Source organism: Kwoniella pini, chromosome 9 (assembly GCF_000512605.2).
Source record: "Kwoniella pini CBS 10737 chromosome 9, complete sequence".
NCBI lineage: Eukaryota > Fungi > Basidiomycota > Tremellomycetes > Tremellales > Cryptococcaceae > Kwoniella > Kwoniella pini.
The window spans coordinates 229-17,979 of record NC_091724.1 but is presented as its reverse complement, the minus strand read 5'-3'; the positions used below and the strand labels follow the sequence as shown (position 1 = coordinate 17,979).

Below are 17,751 nucleotides of genomic sequence, written 5' to 3'. Positions count from 1 at the left end.
TATCCCGCACTCGTTCTTGCTGTATGACAAAGACTCGATGTTATCTTGCATTGCGATTTGAAGGCCTGTAATCATCCGTGTAACCCGAAACAATTTCAGCAGCCTTGAGTGACCGCTTTTCGAAGGTAAAAGAATGTCATACTGTGCAGGAGGAAAAGCCATTAGCTTGCAAGTTATTTTGAAACTTGGGGCACGCTGCACTTACTCGCCGAACAAATAGGTATTTGGTCCAAGCGGAAAATGTTGGTCATTATCATAGTACCTTTTCAAAAGTATGTCAGTTCAATCTCTTACGCAAGGAACCTAAGATAAACAGTCAAGACTTACTCCGAAATGCCTTCAAGCAAATCTCCCCACCTGAATTCCCTAACGTTCATCTTCTCACAAACTTCCCTAGCACCTTGATCGAGTTGAACGATTTTCAGTCCGCCTCCATATTTCATGTTCGACCTTATATGTCTTGTACGGAACATCAATGGCAAGTCTTCATGATAAATCGTTCGAAGGTAGGTGAACAGCTGACTTAAACGAATCTGGTGCCATTGGATCTGACCAAGCAAGAAACCTGGTCTGTGCCTGTGGTTCGAAGGTAAAGGGGTATTAGGCGGATATAAGAGTGGGTACTATACATCTTGAGTCATCAGCGTTGTAATACACTGATCAACTGGCTCAATACTCACGTCCCTTATGAACCCTTCATCCCAGAAAAGACTACTAACTACTACTAGATCTGGTGTTCGATCCAAGCCAGCTGTTGCCATGGCAGGCAGGAAGACATCCTTGATTCGGTTCTCGAACGTTATCGGTCTAGCTTCTAATTTCCGCCATTCGTCTAGATTCTCATCGTCGACGAGTCCATATCTTGCAATGATCGGAGCCATTCAGTCGGCAGATACCATAGAGTTTTACTTGCTCACTCACAAGAACCACCAAACGATCGTTAGGTCAATCCTTTCTACATGACAGTATCCGCCTAAATGTCCTCCCCAGGATTTCGATTCTCCGTGGATTTCACCACATAATTGTTCGACCTATGAGTACGAGTCCGGTTTGAATATCATCTCAACGATGTATAATGATTTTCGAATTGTACTTACATTATTTCGGTCATCTAGTTCAAGAAAGTCCACAGGAGTTAGATAATCATCTGCAAAGCACTGCAACATCCTTGAGAATTATATGATGGGAAACTCACGACTGTTAATGTAGGATAGCTCAGGGATGTCAGCTTATAAAACCTTCCCCCTGTGTTATGTAAGGTCATGAACTAACCTGGAGCCTGTATCGTGGTCCCTGATTAGCATAGTGAATGTCATAAGAGAGAATCAGGAGCTCACCAAGAAAGAGTACCATCCTCCCTTTCATCCACTCCAACTCTTCATCTTCCGTTTCTACCTCTCTATTCAGCTTCGCGGTCAGCGGTTCGGCTAATCCTTCTTGGATTTCAAGGGATATTGATCCAGTATAATCAATGTCGCTCAACTTGATCGGTTCGAATTGACCAGTTTGATGAGCTGACCCAATCGCCGGCAGAGGAATCCATCTTGTTTCATTATACCTCTCAGCTGAAGAGAAAGTCAATATTCCCCGTTGTGAGAATGGGTCTCGCGAGCATGTTTGTGAACACTTCGAGGATAAAGTAGAGGAGAAGAAAGGGTTTTGAGGTATTGAGAGGGAGTCGTGAATCTGTGAAAGGCTATGGGCGTCGATCACCATCAGCTCAAATGCGTGTCAAAGCATATCTCAAATCACGGTCTTGCAAGGATATGACTGAACGAAATCTATGAACAATCAAAAGGATTCTAGTTTGAACGTTACCTACGACGAGAATCCTCCTTCACTAAACTTCAGCGATACTATTGTTGCACTGCTGATTATTAGCACTCCGTACAATATCGCCCATCTCGGAGTGAGTGGTATTGGCGATATCATTTTGGTCAATTATATGATACTCTCATGAATAAAGACATACGTTGTCAGTAAGAATTATGATGAAAAGATGTATGCTTGTCATGACTGTGTTCTTCCTTTGTGAACTGACCTTGAAGGGACAAAGGAGGTCTATGTATACCCTGACTCCTGTAACAATGAACTCGAAGATCAACACCACCATGCCCGACCTGGTGAAAGATATGTGTACATGCTGCCTACTCGAGATAGTCTGGTATGTGGAACATCGCATAGCAAGCAGCTTGAGAATCAGTCTGAGCTTCAGTTTGAAAAACATCAGTGTATCAAGGATGTCATCAGTGATCAAAGCGTTGTTTATGAACCACACAAACTACCTTGTTTCACCCTGAGATCCTTTTAAGTATTAAGATGGCTAACAACTAACCACGCTTCATTCGAATCGGTGGGCAGCACATATCATATGTGATGATCGCGATCACTATATGTGACATGTTCATATGCTATCTTGCAAAATCTCTCTCAACTCCTTGATCCTCTCTTCCGCCAAACTCCACGTTTCCCCTAATACCCTTTCTCCACTTTTACCCTGGGTTCCACCTAATCCTTCCTGCCGTATTAAACAAGCTTGATTCTTCTCGTCCAATGCTATTGATATCGTTGTAGGTAAGAGGGGAGATTCATAAGAGGTCGGATCCGGAAGAAGATGGGTACTACGTGATAGTCAGAAGTCAGTAACTCACAAGTATATTCGAGCGTTTAGTCCAATTCGGCTTACCTGTCAAATATTCCAAAACTACATGATAGAGGGATACTGCCCAGCTGCAGGGGATACATCTCCGTTCTGGAACAGATGGTACGACCGCTCTCTTCATCATATCTTGCTTTGGGCAGACGAGCTAGAAGACAAAGGGATCAGAATTGAGATTCGCAAGCAATGTCGACGGAAATCAAGGGATAATGGCGAGTGAAACTCACTATTTTGTAAAGCAGCCATCACAGCTAGCACCGCCGCATCGAATGCATTCCCATCATAGTTTATACAGACCACATCTATGTATATCACCCATACTGCTTTACCATGTGAGATGACTAATGAAGAAGGAGGAAGGGTACGTGATCTAGCCAGACATAGCATATCAGTCTATCAATTCGCAAGGATCAAATTGAGTCTAAATTGGCTCACGACACTATCAAATCGTTCAACCAGTTGGAGTAGGTCTGCGCTTCATCTCCTGGAGGACCAGGTTTGAAATTCGGCGAACATAGTGCCGGTAAGTCAATATTGGGTACTATAATACAGATACACCATATATGAGCTTCATGTATACAGCTGGCAATCTGCGAAGGAGCTCACCGACATATCCTTCGTTCAGCGATTGAGCGGTGGGTTCAGCTACTTCAGCTTTGATGCCGCATACCATCGTTGTATCTCCCATTCTGATCAACGAAGACCCATGAGCTGTTGTTATTGAGCCTGTGGTTTCGTCAGCTTCAGTACAAGAAAGGGAAGTATTCTCGTGATTAATCGATCTACTCACCAACATTAATCGACACATCTCTCCAATCTCTGATCTTCCTTCCATCAGGCCTATAACCTTTGTTTAAGAATCTCGAGAGGTATTGAGAGGGATGAAGCTTCTTGAATACCTCTGCCGAGGCCGGAGTCGATGATGGACCGGCTGACGATTCGAATGCTTGAGCTGCTGGTTGATCTGCTTTTGTAGCTGCCATCTCTGTTAGTGTGAAATATGGCTTATGATAATGATGATAGTTGCGTTTTGTGTTGAAATCGATGATCTACGAGATGTCAAGGATAATATATATGGACATTTCTTTTGAATCTATTTGTTCAGGATGTGGAGACCCCATATATAGCTTAGTACGGTGCCACAATGTCGGGGATAAGCGGTGTTACTGTACGGTGGGCATACGTGTTTGAGCAGCCACGCGGATGACGCGTTTATGAGTATTAGTATGATGATATGAAAACAATTCATTCCAATTCCAATAAATCAATAGATAATACTTCATTATCATCATACCATATTCATATCCATCTTGCATATCATCATCATCATCATCAAACAAATCGTCATCATCGCATTGGTCAAGTACGCACACTCATTACTCAGCGATATCACCAGAAGAGAAAGCGACACTCCGCTGTTCAGTCACGATCATTGACCTTCCGAGACCCTTCAATGGCTCAAGCTATCTCAGCCTCATCCCCTTCACCAATCTCAGATAGATTACCATCACTTTCACCTCCGATCAGCTTCTCGACGCACAAGATCGCGTTCCTCTATCTCAGCATCCCTTTCCCCAGGTTCAAGGGACCCAACTCGAGTCTCTTTAAAAAGGTCAAACGAGTTCAAGGAGAACGATATACCGAAAATGATGAATGGAAATGCTGTGTCTTCAGCTTCCTCAAAAGGTAGAATTCCCGAGGTTGAAATCATCACCAATAGATCTCAGACATGGCGAGATGGATCATTGGAACCTTCGGATGATAGCCCAAATGGAGGAGTTAGATTGAGGAAAAATCCACCCAGATCAGCAAGACCTTCGGGCGCAAACGAAACTTTACATACTCTACCGACTATACCGGATCCTCAAACTGAAGAAGACGACTCAGCATTGGACACTTCATCGATAAAACAAGATGACACTTTTCCTAGTCATCCACCACCACCAGCACCTTCCACTCAGACAGGCACAGGGGATAAACCAGTAGTGACAAGAAAACGGAGATCGAGTAGTGTCAAGAGAAAACCTAGTCCCGGGGTCACGCCTACGAAAGCTGTTGATTGGGAAATCCCGAGAAAGACATTGCATTCTTCGATAGGTGAGTAACTCATGGACGTGTCTCGTCTCTCATTCACCGAAAATAATATCATACATGTCGACCAGCGCTATTGAAAGGAACGAGAACCGCTGACAATCCACGACTAGGTTTTTTAACATTATTCCTGTACTATATGAACCCTCCATCGCTCAAACCGTTGATAACTGTACTTTCCAGTGCATTGTTATCAGTCACTATAACAGACTTCTTCCGACTTCGCTTCCCCGTCTTCGCAGAGATATGGGAAAGCTATCTAGGATTCTTGATGAGAGAGAGCGAGAGGAACAAGATCAATGGTGTGGTGTGGTATCTGGTCGGTGTCATCTGGGTTCTGGGGCTGTATCCACGAGATGTCGCTGTAGTGTCGATCCTTACGTGAGTGGTATTCCCCCCAGGGTCTCTGTTTATTTGCTGATACAATTGTTTCCCTAAACAGCCTCTCGTGGTCCGATACAACCGCTTCCACTATCGGCCGGCTATGGGGAAAATACACGAAACCCCTCCCAGCCAACGTTCCTGGTGTCAAAGCTCTCAAGTTCGCGCCTAGAAAGTCGCTGGCTGGATTCTTAGCTGCCAGTGTTACCGGTTTCCTCATCGGTATCACATTTTGGTGGAATGGTAGTGGAGGTCGATGGATTGTGTTAGATGTTGAGGATTGGGGGCATGGATATTGGGGATTATGGGTCACTGCCGGTGTGGTCGGAGTGGGAGGTGCTGTAGTGGAGGCACTTGGTGAGTGGTACAAATCTCAGATCACGTCCACGAACATGTGTCCGCTGACGACGATGCAATGACATATAGACCTCGGAGTAGACGATAATCTGACACTACCGATCTTGTCGGGTGCATTGATCTGGGCTTGGTTAGCAGTCACCAACTTCCTTCTCAAATAGGTGGTCGAGCTCCATTTCCCTATCTCAATTAGTCGGACCATCAAACGTCGTGAAGCGTCAAGCAGAGATCGCTCTTTCGTTCGCCCTTAGGATAGATCCGACAACACCCAACTCAACCTACGAAGCATTCTACAATCACAACTCTTGCCAAATACTCTCGCGGAGACCTTCCCGCTTTCTGTACTCTTGTCATCGACTCCTCAAACTTTTTGATCATCCCTCCGACCTATATCACGCTCAACCGTATCTTAAACCTTATGGGCCTTTTTCCGTTTCCCGAATCAACTACAACTTTAACGACCTTCATGACTGATATACATTCACCTGTACTACGATTCGCTCTTTTATCCTACTTCTTTTCGGTTGTTCATGCTGCCACAGAGGGCGTCTCATTGGAATTATACCCCCATACAATAGAGTGATATACATATACATATATTATATATACCATACATAGATAGATGAGAATAATATGCTATCAGAATGAGACTAAATGGGAGTGAAATATAATGAATAATCGTATGGGTAAAACGTGTGGTTCACGTGGATATCGCCGCATTTCTTTCAGTTGATATTATAATATTTTTCTGAAAATCATCTTTAGCCAAAGTCACATATATTGATAGATCACCAAGATCATCATTCGACTAACTCATACAGCCCTCAATCGGATCTGAGGTGTATATCAGAAAAGCACGATGTCTTCCTCTGTCGACACCATAACGCCAACGCCCCGAGAGGATCTGTTGAAATCGCTCGAAAAACACAATTCAACCTTTACAACGTTATTGAGCTTGATACCTGCTCAATACTACATAGCGCCCGATCCAGATGTGGTGAGTTTTTCAGGTTGAGAATCGGTATTGGCCAAAAGGAGTACCAGCTGTTCTCGCTGCAGAGATACATATCGTGCTGACCTGCATTCTAATTTATCCAGGTTGACAGTAAGTGGATGAAGAATAAAAAGCGAAAGACCGGCGAGGAGATCAAGGAGCATAAGAGGAAGGTCAAGCAAAACAAAGTGAGCGCTTCTCAGGTATAGCTGTAGTGTTTGTCAGCCAATTCAGCTGCTTACATTCTCGTTCTCAGCTCGACCCGTCTAATCATCAATCACTTGATCAACTTCAATCAACCGACACTGCAGCAGAGGAAGTTGAATCAGAATCAATCTTACCAGAAGCTGGACCATCGTCTTTACAACCTTTACCACCAACCGCATCCATCTCGGAACTACGAAGTAAACTTCAGAACAGACTTGATTCATTCAAGAGACAACGAGGTGTCAATCCTGAAGATGAAAATGCTGGATCAAGAAATGCTTTGGAAGAAGAACGAAGGAGGAAAAGAGGGGAGATGAGGGATAAAAGACGTAATCTGAGAAAGGAGGAGAGGAGGAAAGAGGGAGAAAAGGGGAATGTAGCAAAAGTGAGTCATCATACGATTGTAGCTGTATTGTATCTTGGGCTAACGAATCCCTCTTGTCAGACCCAATTGATCGTTCCTCAACCAAGAGAAGATCCTTCGTCTTCCCTTTCATTCCCTTCTGTATCCTTACCTTCATCATCCTCTGCTTCTGCTTCCCTCGCTAAGAAGACTAAGTTGGGCCTGAAACAACTCTCAAACCCTTCTCAAGCTTTGGAATATTTGGAAAAGCATAAGGAGCACTTACAATCTTTACCTGAAGACAAGAGAAAGGAAGCTGAAGAAAGAGAGAGATGGGCCAAAGCCGAAGAGAGAGCTTCCGGTGCAAAGGTCGCTGATAATGAGCAAGTATTGAAGAAGGCTGTAAAGAGGAAGGAGAAAGCCAAAACCAAGAGTTCTCAAGCTTGGTGAGTGTTCGCTTTGTCGAGATTCCAGTCAAGCTTCACTCGGTTGAGATTGTATGTCTGCCCGTACGGCCTGCTGATCATGTCTTCTGATGCAGGTCTGAGAGAAAGAGAGATCTGGAGAAATCTGCCGCTACCGCCGTCAAGAAACGTAATGACAATATCGCCAAACGAGTCGACGACAAGAGAAACAAAAGATTGGGCATCAAGGATAAAGGTACCGGTGCCAAGAAGGGTAAATCTAGACCTGGTTTCGAGGGCAAGAAAGGTAAAGGTGGTGGCAAGAAGTAGTCTGGGTAATATGGAGATTGTATAGCATGCTTCTATGATGACATAGAGGGTGTTTGATGGGCGAGGTATAAGGAGGAGTGCTCGGCGGCCTCAGCTTCTCCTATGATATCCAATTTCTCTGTTCATGTATCTTGTGCATATATCTTCCCGCTATTCTTACCGCAATATGGCATGCAGTAGTACACCTTTCTGAGACTGCATATTTTTATGAATTGTTAATATGGTGGAGGAGACCGGGGCGATGAATGCCGGAAGTAAGAGTGAAGATGTTGACAACACTGCAAGTCAGCTACTCTACACTCCATTCTACGCACAACTCGACTGCTACGGTCTTCATACAATAGACTTCACCAGCGAGACAGGCTCTGCTCCTGTAGACCACTCTCAGCATGTCGGCTGCTCCGCAAGATCCTCCATCGGGGGAGGCCAACAATCAACGAACATCCCCTCGTTCCCCTCGACCAGCTACCATCCCTATAGGACAACCACTTCCTCCCGAACTGTTACAGCCTCAGCCACCCCCTAGACCTAATATAACCTCCATGCTCTTTCTCACGGCCTTCTTCTTCTTCATGAGTGGTAACAATCAGCCTATAAATTCAGGTATTGAGATTGGACCAGATGGCGAATTCCGGACGAGGATTAGTGAATTAGATCATGCTAAGACAATACGGAATGAGTGGGAAGGTATCGTTCATGGTAATATAACGCTGAGAGGGAATTTTACCGAGGTGAGTCATCGATGCTCGCATGTAGCCTGCTCACCAGAGCTATCAAACCTTGCTGCTCAATGTCTTCGAAATGATCCCTCTTTCGCCTATATACTACTGTCCTATGCTAAATCGATGTTTTAGCCTTCAATACCGCTCGCTCTACCATCATCTCTGTTACCTCCAGAGTACACCTACAACCCCGCTCACCATCAATTCTTCACCAATATCACAGGCTTTTTCCGTTCGTCTACACTTCATCCAATCTCCTTTGATCCGAATACCACCGCCCAACTTACCGATGATGGGTACTGGCAACATCATCCCGATCTTAATCTTAATTCCACCGGAGCATGGAACGCTACGTTGGCTAGCGAACTAAAGGGGACGTGGCAATGGGATAAAACGACCAAATGGGATATGAATCTGAAGGAGAGGAACATATCGTCTATTGCACCTGATCTGGAGGATGCTTATAAGGCAAATGGGACGGATTGGGATAGATACCAAGATTGGAACTGGATCAAAGGCTCTTTGACTCTCTCTACGTTATCTTCACCCTCGCATACAGATGACAACGGTGATAAATCGGAACTTGGAGGCGCTTCCATAAATTACGATTTCTTCGGACTACATTATCTTCCAAATGGAACATATAACCTGTATGGGTTGCCAGAAGGCATGAGGATAGATATTAGAAAGATACCTAGTCTCTGGTATGGACAACAGCAACAAAATGTAACAAAAGAAATTATTTTGAGGGAATTGGAGATGGAGGTTAGGAATATTGATGGTAACCTGATGATAGGGGATCTGCGGGATGATGGTGAGCTAGTGCTTTCCTATAATACCGACTTTCAACTGCACAAGATCGCCCTCCAGTCCCCTGCTCTAGCTCATGAAATGACACTTTGTAGATGTATCAGACCAGACGACCTGTCCGCTACTCATCCACCTCACCCTCCCACCACTTCCGTCCGGCGTTACTAAAGAAGAGATCGATTTCTTTAATTCCGAAGTACAAAACCCTACCGGGATCAAGGGCGCCATACCTCGCCCACCATCATACTGGGAAGTAGGAAGAGGTTTAGGCGGAGTCATTGTTGCCGATCAATGTGGCTGGGTGATGGGTATAGAAGGTGGAAAAGGCGTTGGAATTGACGAGTTCTGGAGTAGGAGCATTGAATGTGAGTGGGCTGAACTGAACTACCTCATTCCAGATGATATGCGAACCTGTAGCTGACTTAACTGGTCATGTAGATGCAGCATACGCCATCATCTCTCAGCTAACTGTCCTACTTCTCCTCGTTCGTCAGATGGAGCAGACTCGTACACCTTCGTCATTGTCCAAAGTATCGGTATACACCATCGTTATCATGTCAATCACAGATTCATGGGTCTTCTCCGCTCATGTGGTCGTTGGAATCATGAGCGACAACAAAGCTAGTCTACCTATGTTGGTCCCGGGGTTCCTGTGTCTGTGTACGGCTGTTGTGTTTGGACCGGTAAGCGATGCCAGTCGTTTCGATTGTAGGACTTGGTGCTGACTTCTTGAGCACTTGTCCAGAGGTATGCTGTGCTTTTACACCGGATACAAGCCCCAGAACGCAGTGCAGCACCCACTCCGGCAAGAATCAACAATGGTCAAGCGGGCACTGGACAGATCACAAATACAGACGCCTCTACAGCCTTGTCCGGGGTAGAATTAGCTGAGGATGGCACTGTGCGAAGGATTTCAGTCGTTGCCAGCATCAAGGCGTTCTTCAGCGAGCATCCAATGCTAAGGTGTGAGTGTTCCTTAACTCCTATCATTTTTTCCCATTCGCTGTCATCCTGTCATCCACTCATGCGTTCTCGTACCTACCTTTTACTCCATCCCCTTTCCGTATGAAAGTCCTACCTCTTACGATTTCCGTCCTGCCGCTTGCCCTCCTCCTCTCGTTGCTTATCCTGCACTCATCCTGCACATGACCTCTCTGTCACAGTCATACACTGTCCGCGTCTCGCTAACAATCCCTATGATATATAGGGTTCGCGGTACTCGGTCTGCTCTTCTGTCTCCTCCAATTCGCCTTCCTGCCTTCTGTCGTACCGTTCTTTCTCTTCGGTCTATACTCATTCTGGATACCGCAAATCTGGAGGAATGCGAGAAGAGGTACCAGCAGAGCGCTAGATGCTTGGTTTGTTCTAGGCACTACTGTTGGACGATTGGCCTTGCCACTGTGTGAGTACGTTACTCTACCAAACAACATCGCGTCTGACCAAGGTCTGTCGCCATAACATAGATGCGTTTGCCTATACCGAGAACGTCTTTTTCATCGACAAGGCGAGCTGGATTTGGGGGATTCTGTGGTGGCAGCTGGCTCAGGTGACCCTGCTGTTTGCTCAAGAGAGATTTGGCCCGTCATTCTTGTGAGCATCTCGATTCTCGATATGACACCTCAAATCACTGCCCTGCTAATCGAAATCCTATCGTCATAGCTTGCCCAAATCGCTCTCACCACCTGAATCCTACAATTATCACCCAATTCTGCCATCTCCCACTTCCGATCCGGAAGCCGCTGCATCGTTTCCCCTGCTTTCGACTAGCGAGACGACATGCTCAATCTGCATGGAAGAAGTCGACCTATCGCAATCGATTAATCAGAATCATTCGCACTCCACAGGTGGATTAGGCCACAAGAGAAAGAACTATGCGCTAGCTCCTTGTGGACACCTATTCCATACCAACTGTCTGAGCCAGTGGATGGCGGTCAAGGTGAGTTGTGATACCATCGACGTCATAGATCAGCGAAGAATGCGCTAATAGAATGTTAAATCGTCAGACTATCTGTCCCCTCTGTAAACGGAGTCTACCGCCGTTGTGACCCCTCCGTCATCGACCCATCAGGCTTCGGAGTTAATTGATCCGTATGCTCAACATCTTAGACCGATTTCTGATACCCTGCATCTCCATATCTGTTGTATCTCATTCACCCCATGTATCAGGATAAACCCTCGATCGCTGCGCCCCTCTCGAGAGGTCGATCAAATGCCTCCGTGATACGCCCTGGCATGGTATGCATGGTATGCCGAAATTACGATCGGTGATAGACTAATCCTCAGCCTAGACATCTTCGTCGATCTTTTTACGGTAAAACCACAAAAGGAAAGGCGCTTTGTGGTTACTCCGAACGGTTCGCAATAAATGCGAGACAAATAGAATCATGATTCGATAAGATCCAATTAGTTATGAATTGAATTTAAAAGAAAATGCGAGACATCTACCATCGGTCTCTGTAATGGTAAGTGCGGTCCTGTATCAGCTCGGAAGAGAGGTACGGTGATAAGTTACCACTTGCGTCAATGCTCATGCATCGGTAATATAGAATTCGACGATTCCAAGAGTGGTATAAGGTTTTTTGGACCCTTATTATTCCGACGCCGTAAAACGCCACCGAAAGAGGCAACAAGGGTCGGATTCGGTAAAAACGCAACTACGGCATAGGAACAATTGATCGACAGGCGCAGAAATTCCGGCATCCAGTCATTCTTATTTGGTAAGGGTTCTTCCCTGGTGTCTCGCCATCTATGGTTAATTCAGTGGCGTCTTCTGCCGTGCGGAAGCAAAGAACAATGGGTCTGATAGAGGAATTCCGACTGAACCTTCTGTTCGTCAATGACATAAGCAAGCGACCGATCGAGGGCTAATAGAAGATGGCGTGGAGTGGTCGATGTAATGTTCTCAAAATCTCGCAAATTATATATGACTCATCGGATGGTTTGCAATCGATGACATTCCTCTGTCTTCTTTCAATTTCTTCAACTTTATACCTATCCGATCATACTAAAGCATTTCACTAAGCCAGTATGCATCTCTCAACTGTACTCGTAGCTGCTGTAGCTTGCGTCTCAACGGTTAATGCCCAGTAAGTCACTCGTATCTTCCTTTCCACGCTGCTTGCTGACTCCGGTATAGCGTGGCATTATGGGACAAGGGAATGTTCGGTCTGAATTACCCATATCAAGCGGATGGTGAGTAAAGCTTATATGTAGTTTCGCATAGCTTGATCTGACATTGCCTACAGATCCTCAAAATCAGAATTACAACAACAATGAACCCGTTATTCCTCTTAAACAGGCCGATGGAAGAACCACGGCCCAATGGTTTGGTCACGGTCTGTTGGGTTACCCGCCAAAATCGGGCGACTTCATGAACTTGCCATCAGGCGGTACATACAACGGTGAAGTCAGTTGTAATCGAGCTCAAACCGCTCTTGGTAGTCCGTATGACTCCACACCGAAGTACCAGTACGCATGTAGAGTGAGTTCATCTCTGGCTTTCGTGATTAGAGATCTTCGCTGACTTGTTCGTAGCCTGACGGCGGGCAATACTCTGGTGTTGGTGCTTTACACGTCATGAACACATACAACGGCACTGTCGACAATAAATGGTTCGGCGGTTCAGCTTTGGCGATCGCTTATACCTCAGATGTTTCAAGTCTCCAACCAAACGACATGACAGTCATCAGTGTGAATCAAAACTCTGTCTGGGAGAGGGAAATTAGTTATGAGATTCCCGCGGGACTACCGCCATGCCCATCGGGTGGTTGTTTATGTTCTTGGAATTGGATTCATCAAGGAGGTCACGGTGAAGGATATCCTTACGAAATTGTAAGTGTGTTCTGTCGAGGTAATGACCTCAGCTGACGGTTGTTGTAGTACAACGTCGTTTACCGATGTCAAGTTACTGGGTCCACGAACTCTGCCAACAAAGTTCAGAAAGGAGCTGTACCAAACAAATGCGACGGCAACCCTTCGGGATGTGTCAAGGGACCAAAGGTTCCCATGTACCTCTGGCAAGCTGAGTAAGTGCTTGAGATTCGCAGATGTAGAGTCCTGCTAAATCTGAATACAGCGGAAACAACCTTCCAAACCTCGATACCCCTCCAAACTACCGAGACAACTGGGGATTTGCTGATGGTGCTCAAAATGACATCTTCACTCCTGCTGCCACCCCTGCAGGCTCTTCGTGAGTAGGTAACGTTTGATGAGGCGTCAGTTACTGATCAAATACATAGTGCCCCTGCTGCCACCGCTACGGCTCTACCTTCTGGCTGGTCTTCGGTCGGTTGTATGACTGACGATGTCAACCTCCGAGCTCTCCCTGGGTCATCCTACTCCGATCCCGCCAACAACACGATCCAAACTTGTGTCGCTTCGTGTGCCAAGCAAGGATACAACTTTGCCGGTGTCGAATATGGCCAGGAATGTTGGTGTAGTAACACCGCTACTCTCAACACCGCTCCAGCAACCGATTGTAATATGGTTTGTCCTGGTGATATATGGAGTGACTGCGGTGCAAGTGGTCGAATCAACGTTTACAAGAGCGCCCAAGCCCCTACCACCGGTGAACCCACGTTCTTACCCGACTCTGATGTCCCTGCTGGCTGGTCGAGTCTGGGATGTATAGTGGACGATCAATCCAACCGAGCTTTGAACGACGGATCGACATCCTCCGACACCAACACCGTCGAAGAGTGTATCGCTACCTGTGGATCAAGAGGGCTTCCATACGCAGGTGTGGAATATGGTAAAGAATGTTGGTGTGGAAGTACCGCTCGATTGGTCTCTGCTGCTTCTGGCTGTGACAAGCCATGTCAAGGTGATCCAGCACATATCTGTGGTGGAAGTGACCGACTCAACGTGTATTTCAACCAAGCTTTGAACACTACTTCAACTTCGACCAGCGCTTCGTCAAGAAGCGTCTCTGCTTCCGCTACAAGCGCTGTCTCATCGAGTGAAGTCCCGATCACCTCGATTTCGATAGCACCTTCGTCATCAAATTCGTTAAGCAGCTCGATTGCAAGCTCTGCCACCAGCTCTGTTGTCAGTGTCTTAGCCACCAGCGTATCACCAAGCTCCAGCGTATCACCAAGCTCCAGCGCATCACCAAGCTCCAGTGTATCATCTAGCTCCAGCGCTTCGTCCAGCTCTCCATCTTCATCGGTCGTTTCCTCCTCAGGTTCACAATCGTCCACTTCATCAAGCGTATCAAGCTCCACTTCAAGCAGTACGATCCCCTCGTCCAGCTCTTCAAGCTCTTCAGCCAAAGCAACGCTCAGTGCTTTGTCTTCAGCTGCCGCTTCCTCTTCCGCCTCGTCTTCTATCGCCAAGAGCTCCACCGCTTCTTCGTCTTCAACCTCGATGTCATCCGCCAAACCATCCACCACATCAAGCACTACGTCCACTGTCACTTCCACCTCCACGTCTGCCGCTCCTGCAGCAACCACCTCTTTACCCGCCGGATGGGTTTCTAGAGGATGCTACGTTGACTCGTCTTCCAGCCGAATCTTGGTCAGCTCAATCTTCGAGAACAAAGCAGACATGACATACGCCCAATGTATCGCCACATGTACCAAGAAAGGATTCTCCATCGCGGGTGTTGAATACGGAACCCAATGTTTCTGCGCGAGTTCCCTCACAAACCCAGTCCCCGCTGTAGCCAGTACATGTGATCGTCCGTGTGCTGGAGACAAGTCAACCATGTGTGGTGGATACAACAGAATCAGTATATTACAGAACACCGCTGTCAAGCGAAGATCGTGGGGAAACAAGGGTAGACCGCATAGCGAGATGATCAAGAGGAGGCAGGAAGTAGAACAATAGATCGGTATATGTATTGATTTGGGTATTGTAGCAATTCTGTATTATTAGTTCAACGACTACCACGTTATAGGTATTATAATGCATGTTCTTTGTATGATATTTAGCCGATGCAGATCCAGGAGAGCAGCTCGCGATGATACTCCTTCCTGTTTAATCTGCTCGATGTCCTAGCAATAGCGCGGCATCCTCATCTATCCGACGTATCCCTGGGATAACAGCTCCGTATGCTTCGGGTGGATGTTCGATGGCAGTCGAAAGATTATGCGGTGGATCTGGAGCTGGGTTAATGATGTCTTTAAGATGTGTCAAGCTATTGAGACAACAAATCAGCGAGTGCGGCGTGATTCCGCACTATTCCGATTACTCACTCCGCGGTAGTTCACGAGTCCCAAGCCCCAATTACTTGTCGTACACATGCACCCCGAATAAGTGCTTGACAGCCCAGCTATGCGGTCCGACTAATAAAGGTCCACCATAAATGAAAGGGACCGGATTCTTCTTCTCTCTCCGCTTGATTACTACCCTTTGCTGCCATGATCCCGTCTGAAATTCCTCTACCTGATCTCGCGAAACCATACCGTCAGCCCCTTTTGACCAGTTGGCAAAGCTCTGAATATGAGGTCGATCTAAGACAGTCCGCTGCCACCACGAAACACTTCTAAACGAGCTGTCTTCGTATATCTTGACAAGTTCATCCGGCGTGTATTTGGATTGAGTGAGCTGAGTATGCTGCAGGTGTGTCGGGCCGGCACTTCGTGGTATGGAAGAGATGTTCACGGGTCTGAACGGGTTCTGAGCCCAGTAGAACCGCATAGTGAGAGCGAGAACAATGGAGAACGGGACATTGAGACCTAGAGTGAGGGCGGCGCGGAAGGCTGAGTAAAAGGTGATACGAGTGCGGTCGGGTTGGACTGCAAAGAAGGTGAGATGGCGTTGAAATGGTGTGAACGTGGAGGTAGCCATGATGTCGCGATGAGCTTGCTTGAATAGCAGAGGACGAGATATCAAAGGTAATAGCGTATAAGAAGAACTGCATCGATGGTCGTATACGCCTAAGTGAGATGTCTATGACGCGATATACCGCTTGCATTAGGCATCGAACAGGCGGGATCTTTGACTGTAGGCATGGGAAATAACGGAAACAAATCCCTAATTACCAACTTGGCAACTCGTTATGCGTTCAAGTGAAGTTCCATGTTCTGTATGGTGGTAAAAGGGATGGATTCGTGTTTTTCTGTCTTGTAGCTGATAGGTACACCGTTTATAAAATTATGTACATGTTCAGTGTGATTGGGACAACGACTGTGGATGTCTATAAACGGCAATAAACACTTTTCCATCTGCATAAACAGGCAGTAAACAGCATTAAACACTGAATTTGGGTGATTCACTTAGAACAGACAACCAATTGATGCACGGAAACTGTTTATAACACCGTGTACATATAGTTCAGGCACGGGAAAATACTTGGGAAAACTCATAAACACTTTTATATTGACAGTAAACAGCAGTAAACGACTTTGGGGGTTAGGGGGGGTTAGGGGTTAGGGGGGTTAGGGGTTAGGGGTTAGGGGTTAGGGGGGGTTAGGGGTTAGGGGTTAGTTAGGGGTTAGGGGTTAGGGGTTAGGGGGGTTAGGGGTTAGGGGTTAGGGGTTAGGGGTTAGGGGTTAGGGGGGTTAGGGGTTAGGGGTTAGGGGTTAGGGGTTAGGGGGTTAGGGGTTAGGGGTTAGGGGTTAGGGGGGTTAGGGGGTTAGGGGTTAGGGGTTAGGGTTAGGGGTTAGGGGTTAGGGGTTAGGGGGTTAGGGGTTAGGGGGGTTAGGGGTTAGGGGTTAGGGGGGTTAGGGGGTTAGGGGGTTAGGGGGTTAGGGGTTAGGGGTTAGGGGGTTAGGGTTAGGGGGTTAGGGGGTTAGGGGGGGTTAGGGGTTAGGGGTTAGGGGGGTTAGGGGTTAGGGGTTAGGGGTTAGGGGTTAGGGGGGTTAGGGGTTAGGGGGGTTAGGGGGTTAGGGGGGTTAGGGGTTAGGGGGTTAGGGGTTAGGGGTTAGGGGTTAGGGGTTAGGGGTTAGGGGTTAGGGGTTAGGGGGGTTAGGGGGTTAGGGGTTAGGGGTTAGGGGTTAGGGGTTAGGGGGTTAGGGGTTAGGGGTTAGGGGTTAGGGGTTAGGGGGGTTAGGGGTTAGGGGTTAGGGGGGGGTTAGGGGTTAGGGGTTAGGGGTTAGGGGGGTTAGGGGGTTAGGGGGTTAGGGGTTAGGGGTTAGGGGGTTAGGGGGGTTAGGGGTTAGGGGTTAGGGGTTAGGGGTTAGGGGTTAGGGGTTAGGGGGTTAGGGGGTTAGGGGTTAGGGGGTTAGGGGTTAGGGGTTAGGGGTTAGGGGTTAGGGGGTTAGGGGTTAGGGGGGTTAGGGGGGTTAGGGGGTTAGGGGTTAGGGGGTTAGGGGTTAGGGGGGGTTAGGGGTTAGGGGTTAGGGGGTTAGGGGGTTAGGGGTTAGGGGTTAGGGGTTAGGGGGTTAGGGGTTAGGGGGGTTAGGGGTTAGGGGGGTTAGGGGTTAGGGGGGTTGGGGGTTAGGGGTTGGGGGGTTAGGGGTTAGGGGGGTTAGGGGTTAGGGGTTAGGGGTTAGGGGGTTAGGGGGGTTAGG

General features: G+C 47.1%; 7 protein-coding genes across 7 annotated transcripts; 4 read left to right on the top strand and 3 right to left on the bottom strand.

Annotated features, from left to right (window-relative positions):
* Positions 1 to 95: 95 nt before the first annotated feature.
* I206_106303 (uncharacterized protein) lies at positions 96 to 1,932 on the bottom strand (the record flags this gene model as incomplete). Its single annotated transcript, XM_070203291.1, has 8 exons — positions 96 to 141; positions 206 to 262; positions 328 to 623; positions 681 to 861; positions 922 to 1,031; positions 1,098 to 1,111; positions 1,338 to 1,696; positions 1,823 to 1,932. The coding sequence occupies 8 exons, from the start codon at positions 1,930 to 1,932 to the stop codon at positions 96 to 98; spliced, it is 1,173 nt and encodes a 390-aa protein (XP_070059392.1).
* A 472-nt stretch (positions 1,933 to 2,404) lies between these two features.
* On the bottom strand, positions 2,405 to 3,642 carry I206_106302 (uncharacterized protein; the record flags this gene model as incomplete). Its single annotated transcript, XM_019158798.1, has 6 exons — positions 2,405 to 2,621; positions 2,687 to 2,807; positions 2,887 to 3,029; positions 3,095 to 3,200; positions 3,266 to 3,385; positions 3,450 to 3,642. The coding sequence occupies 6 exons, from the start codon at positions 3,640 to 3,642 to the stop codon at positions 2,405 to 2,407; spliced, it is 900 nt and encodes a 299-aa protein (XP_019007936.1).
* A 663-nt stretch (positions 3,643 to 4,305) lies between these two features.
* Positions 4,306 to 5,649, top strand: I206_106301 (uncharacterized protein; the record flags this gene model as incomplete). The annotated part of the gene is made up of 4 exons (XM_019158797.1): positions 4,306 to 4,756; positions 4,864 to 5,131; positions 5,193 to 5,488; positions 5,558 to 5,649. 4 exons carry the CDS (start codon positions 4,306 to 4,308, stop codon positions 5,647 to 5,649), a joined length of 1,107 nt encoding a protein of 368 aa, XP_019007935.1.
* Positions 5,650 to 6,347: 698 nt separating this feature from the next.
* I206_106300 (uncharacterized protein) lies at positions 6,348 to 7,766 on the top strand (the record flags this gene model as incomplete). The annotated part of the gene is made up of 5 exons (XM_019158796.1): positions 6,348 to 6,485; positions 6,587 to 6,670; positions 6,739 to 7,074; positions 7,135 to 7,478; positions 7,574 to 7,766. 5 exons carry the CDS (start codon positions 6,348 to 6,350, stop codon positions 7,764 to 7,766), a joined length of 1,095 nt encoding a protein of 364 aa, XP_019007934.1.
* Positions 7,767 to 8,155: 389 nt separating this feature from the next.
* I206_106299 (uncharacterized protein) lies at positions 8,156 to 11,343 on the top strand (the record flags this gene model as incomplete). The annotated part of the gene is made up of 9 exons (XM_019158795.1): positions 8,156 to 8,497; positions 8,621 to 9,302; positions 9,394 to 9,663; positions 9,737 to 9,981; positions 10,044 to 10,263; positions 10,506 to 10,700; positions 10,762 to 10,888; positions 10,958 to 11,234; positions 11,302 to 11,343. 9 exons carry the CDS (start codon positions 8,156 to 8,158, stop codon positions 11,341 to 11,343), a joined length of 2,400 nt encoding a protein of 799 aa, XP_019007933.1.
* A 982-nt stretch (positions 11,344 to 12,325) lies between these two features.
* Positions 12,326 to 15,124, top strand: I206_106298 (uncharacterized protein; the record flags this gene model as incomplete). The annotated part of the gene is made up of 7 exons (XM_019158794.1): positions 12,326 to 12,384; positions 12,435 to 12,490; positions 12,544 to 12,779; positions 12,833 to 13,129; positions 13,178 to 13,323; positions 13,374 to 13,487; positions 13,537 to 15,124. 7 exons carry the CDS (start codon positions 12,326 to 12,328, stop codon positions 15,122 to 15,124), a joined length of 2,496 nt encoding a protein of 831 aa, XP_019007932.1.
* Positions 15,125 to 15,274: 150 nt separating this feature from the next.
* I206_106297 (uncharacterized protein) lies at positions 15,275 to 16,087 on the bottom strand (the record flags this gene model as incomplete). The annotated part of the gene is made up of 2 exons (XM_019158793.1): positions 15,275 to 15,434; positions 15,528 to 16,087. 2 exons carry the CDS (start codon positions 16,085 to 16,087, stop codon positions 15,275 to 15,277), a joined length of 720 nt encoding a protein of 239 aa, XP_019007931.1.
* Between the last annotated feature and the right edge of the window lie 1,664 nt (positions 16,088 to 17,751).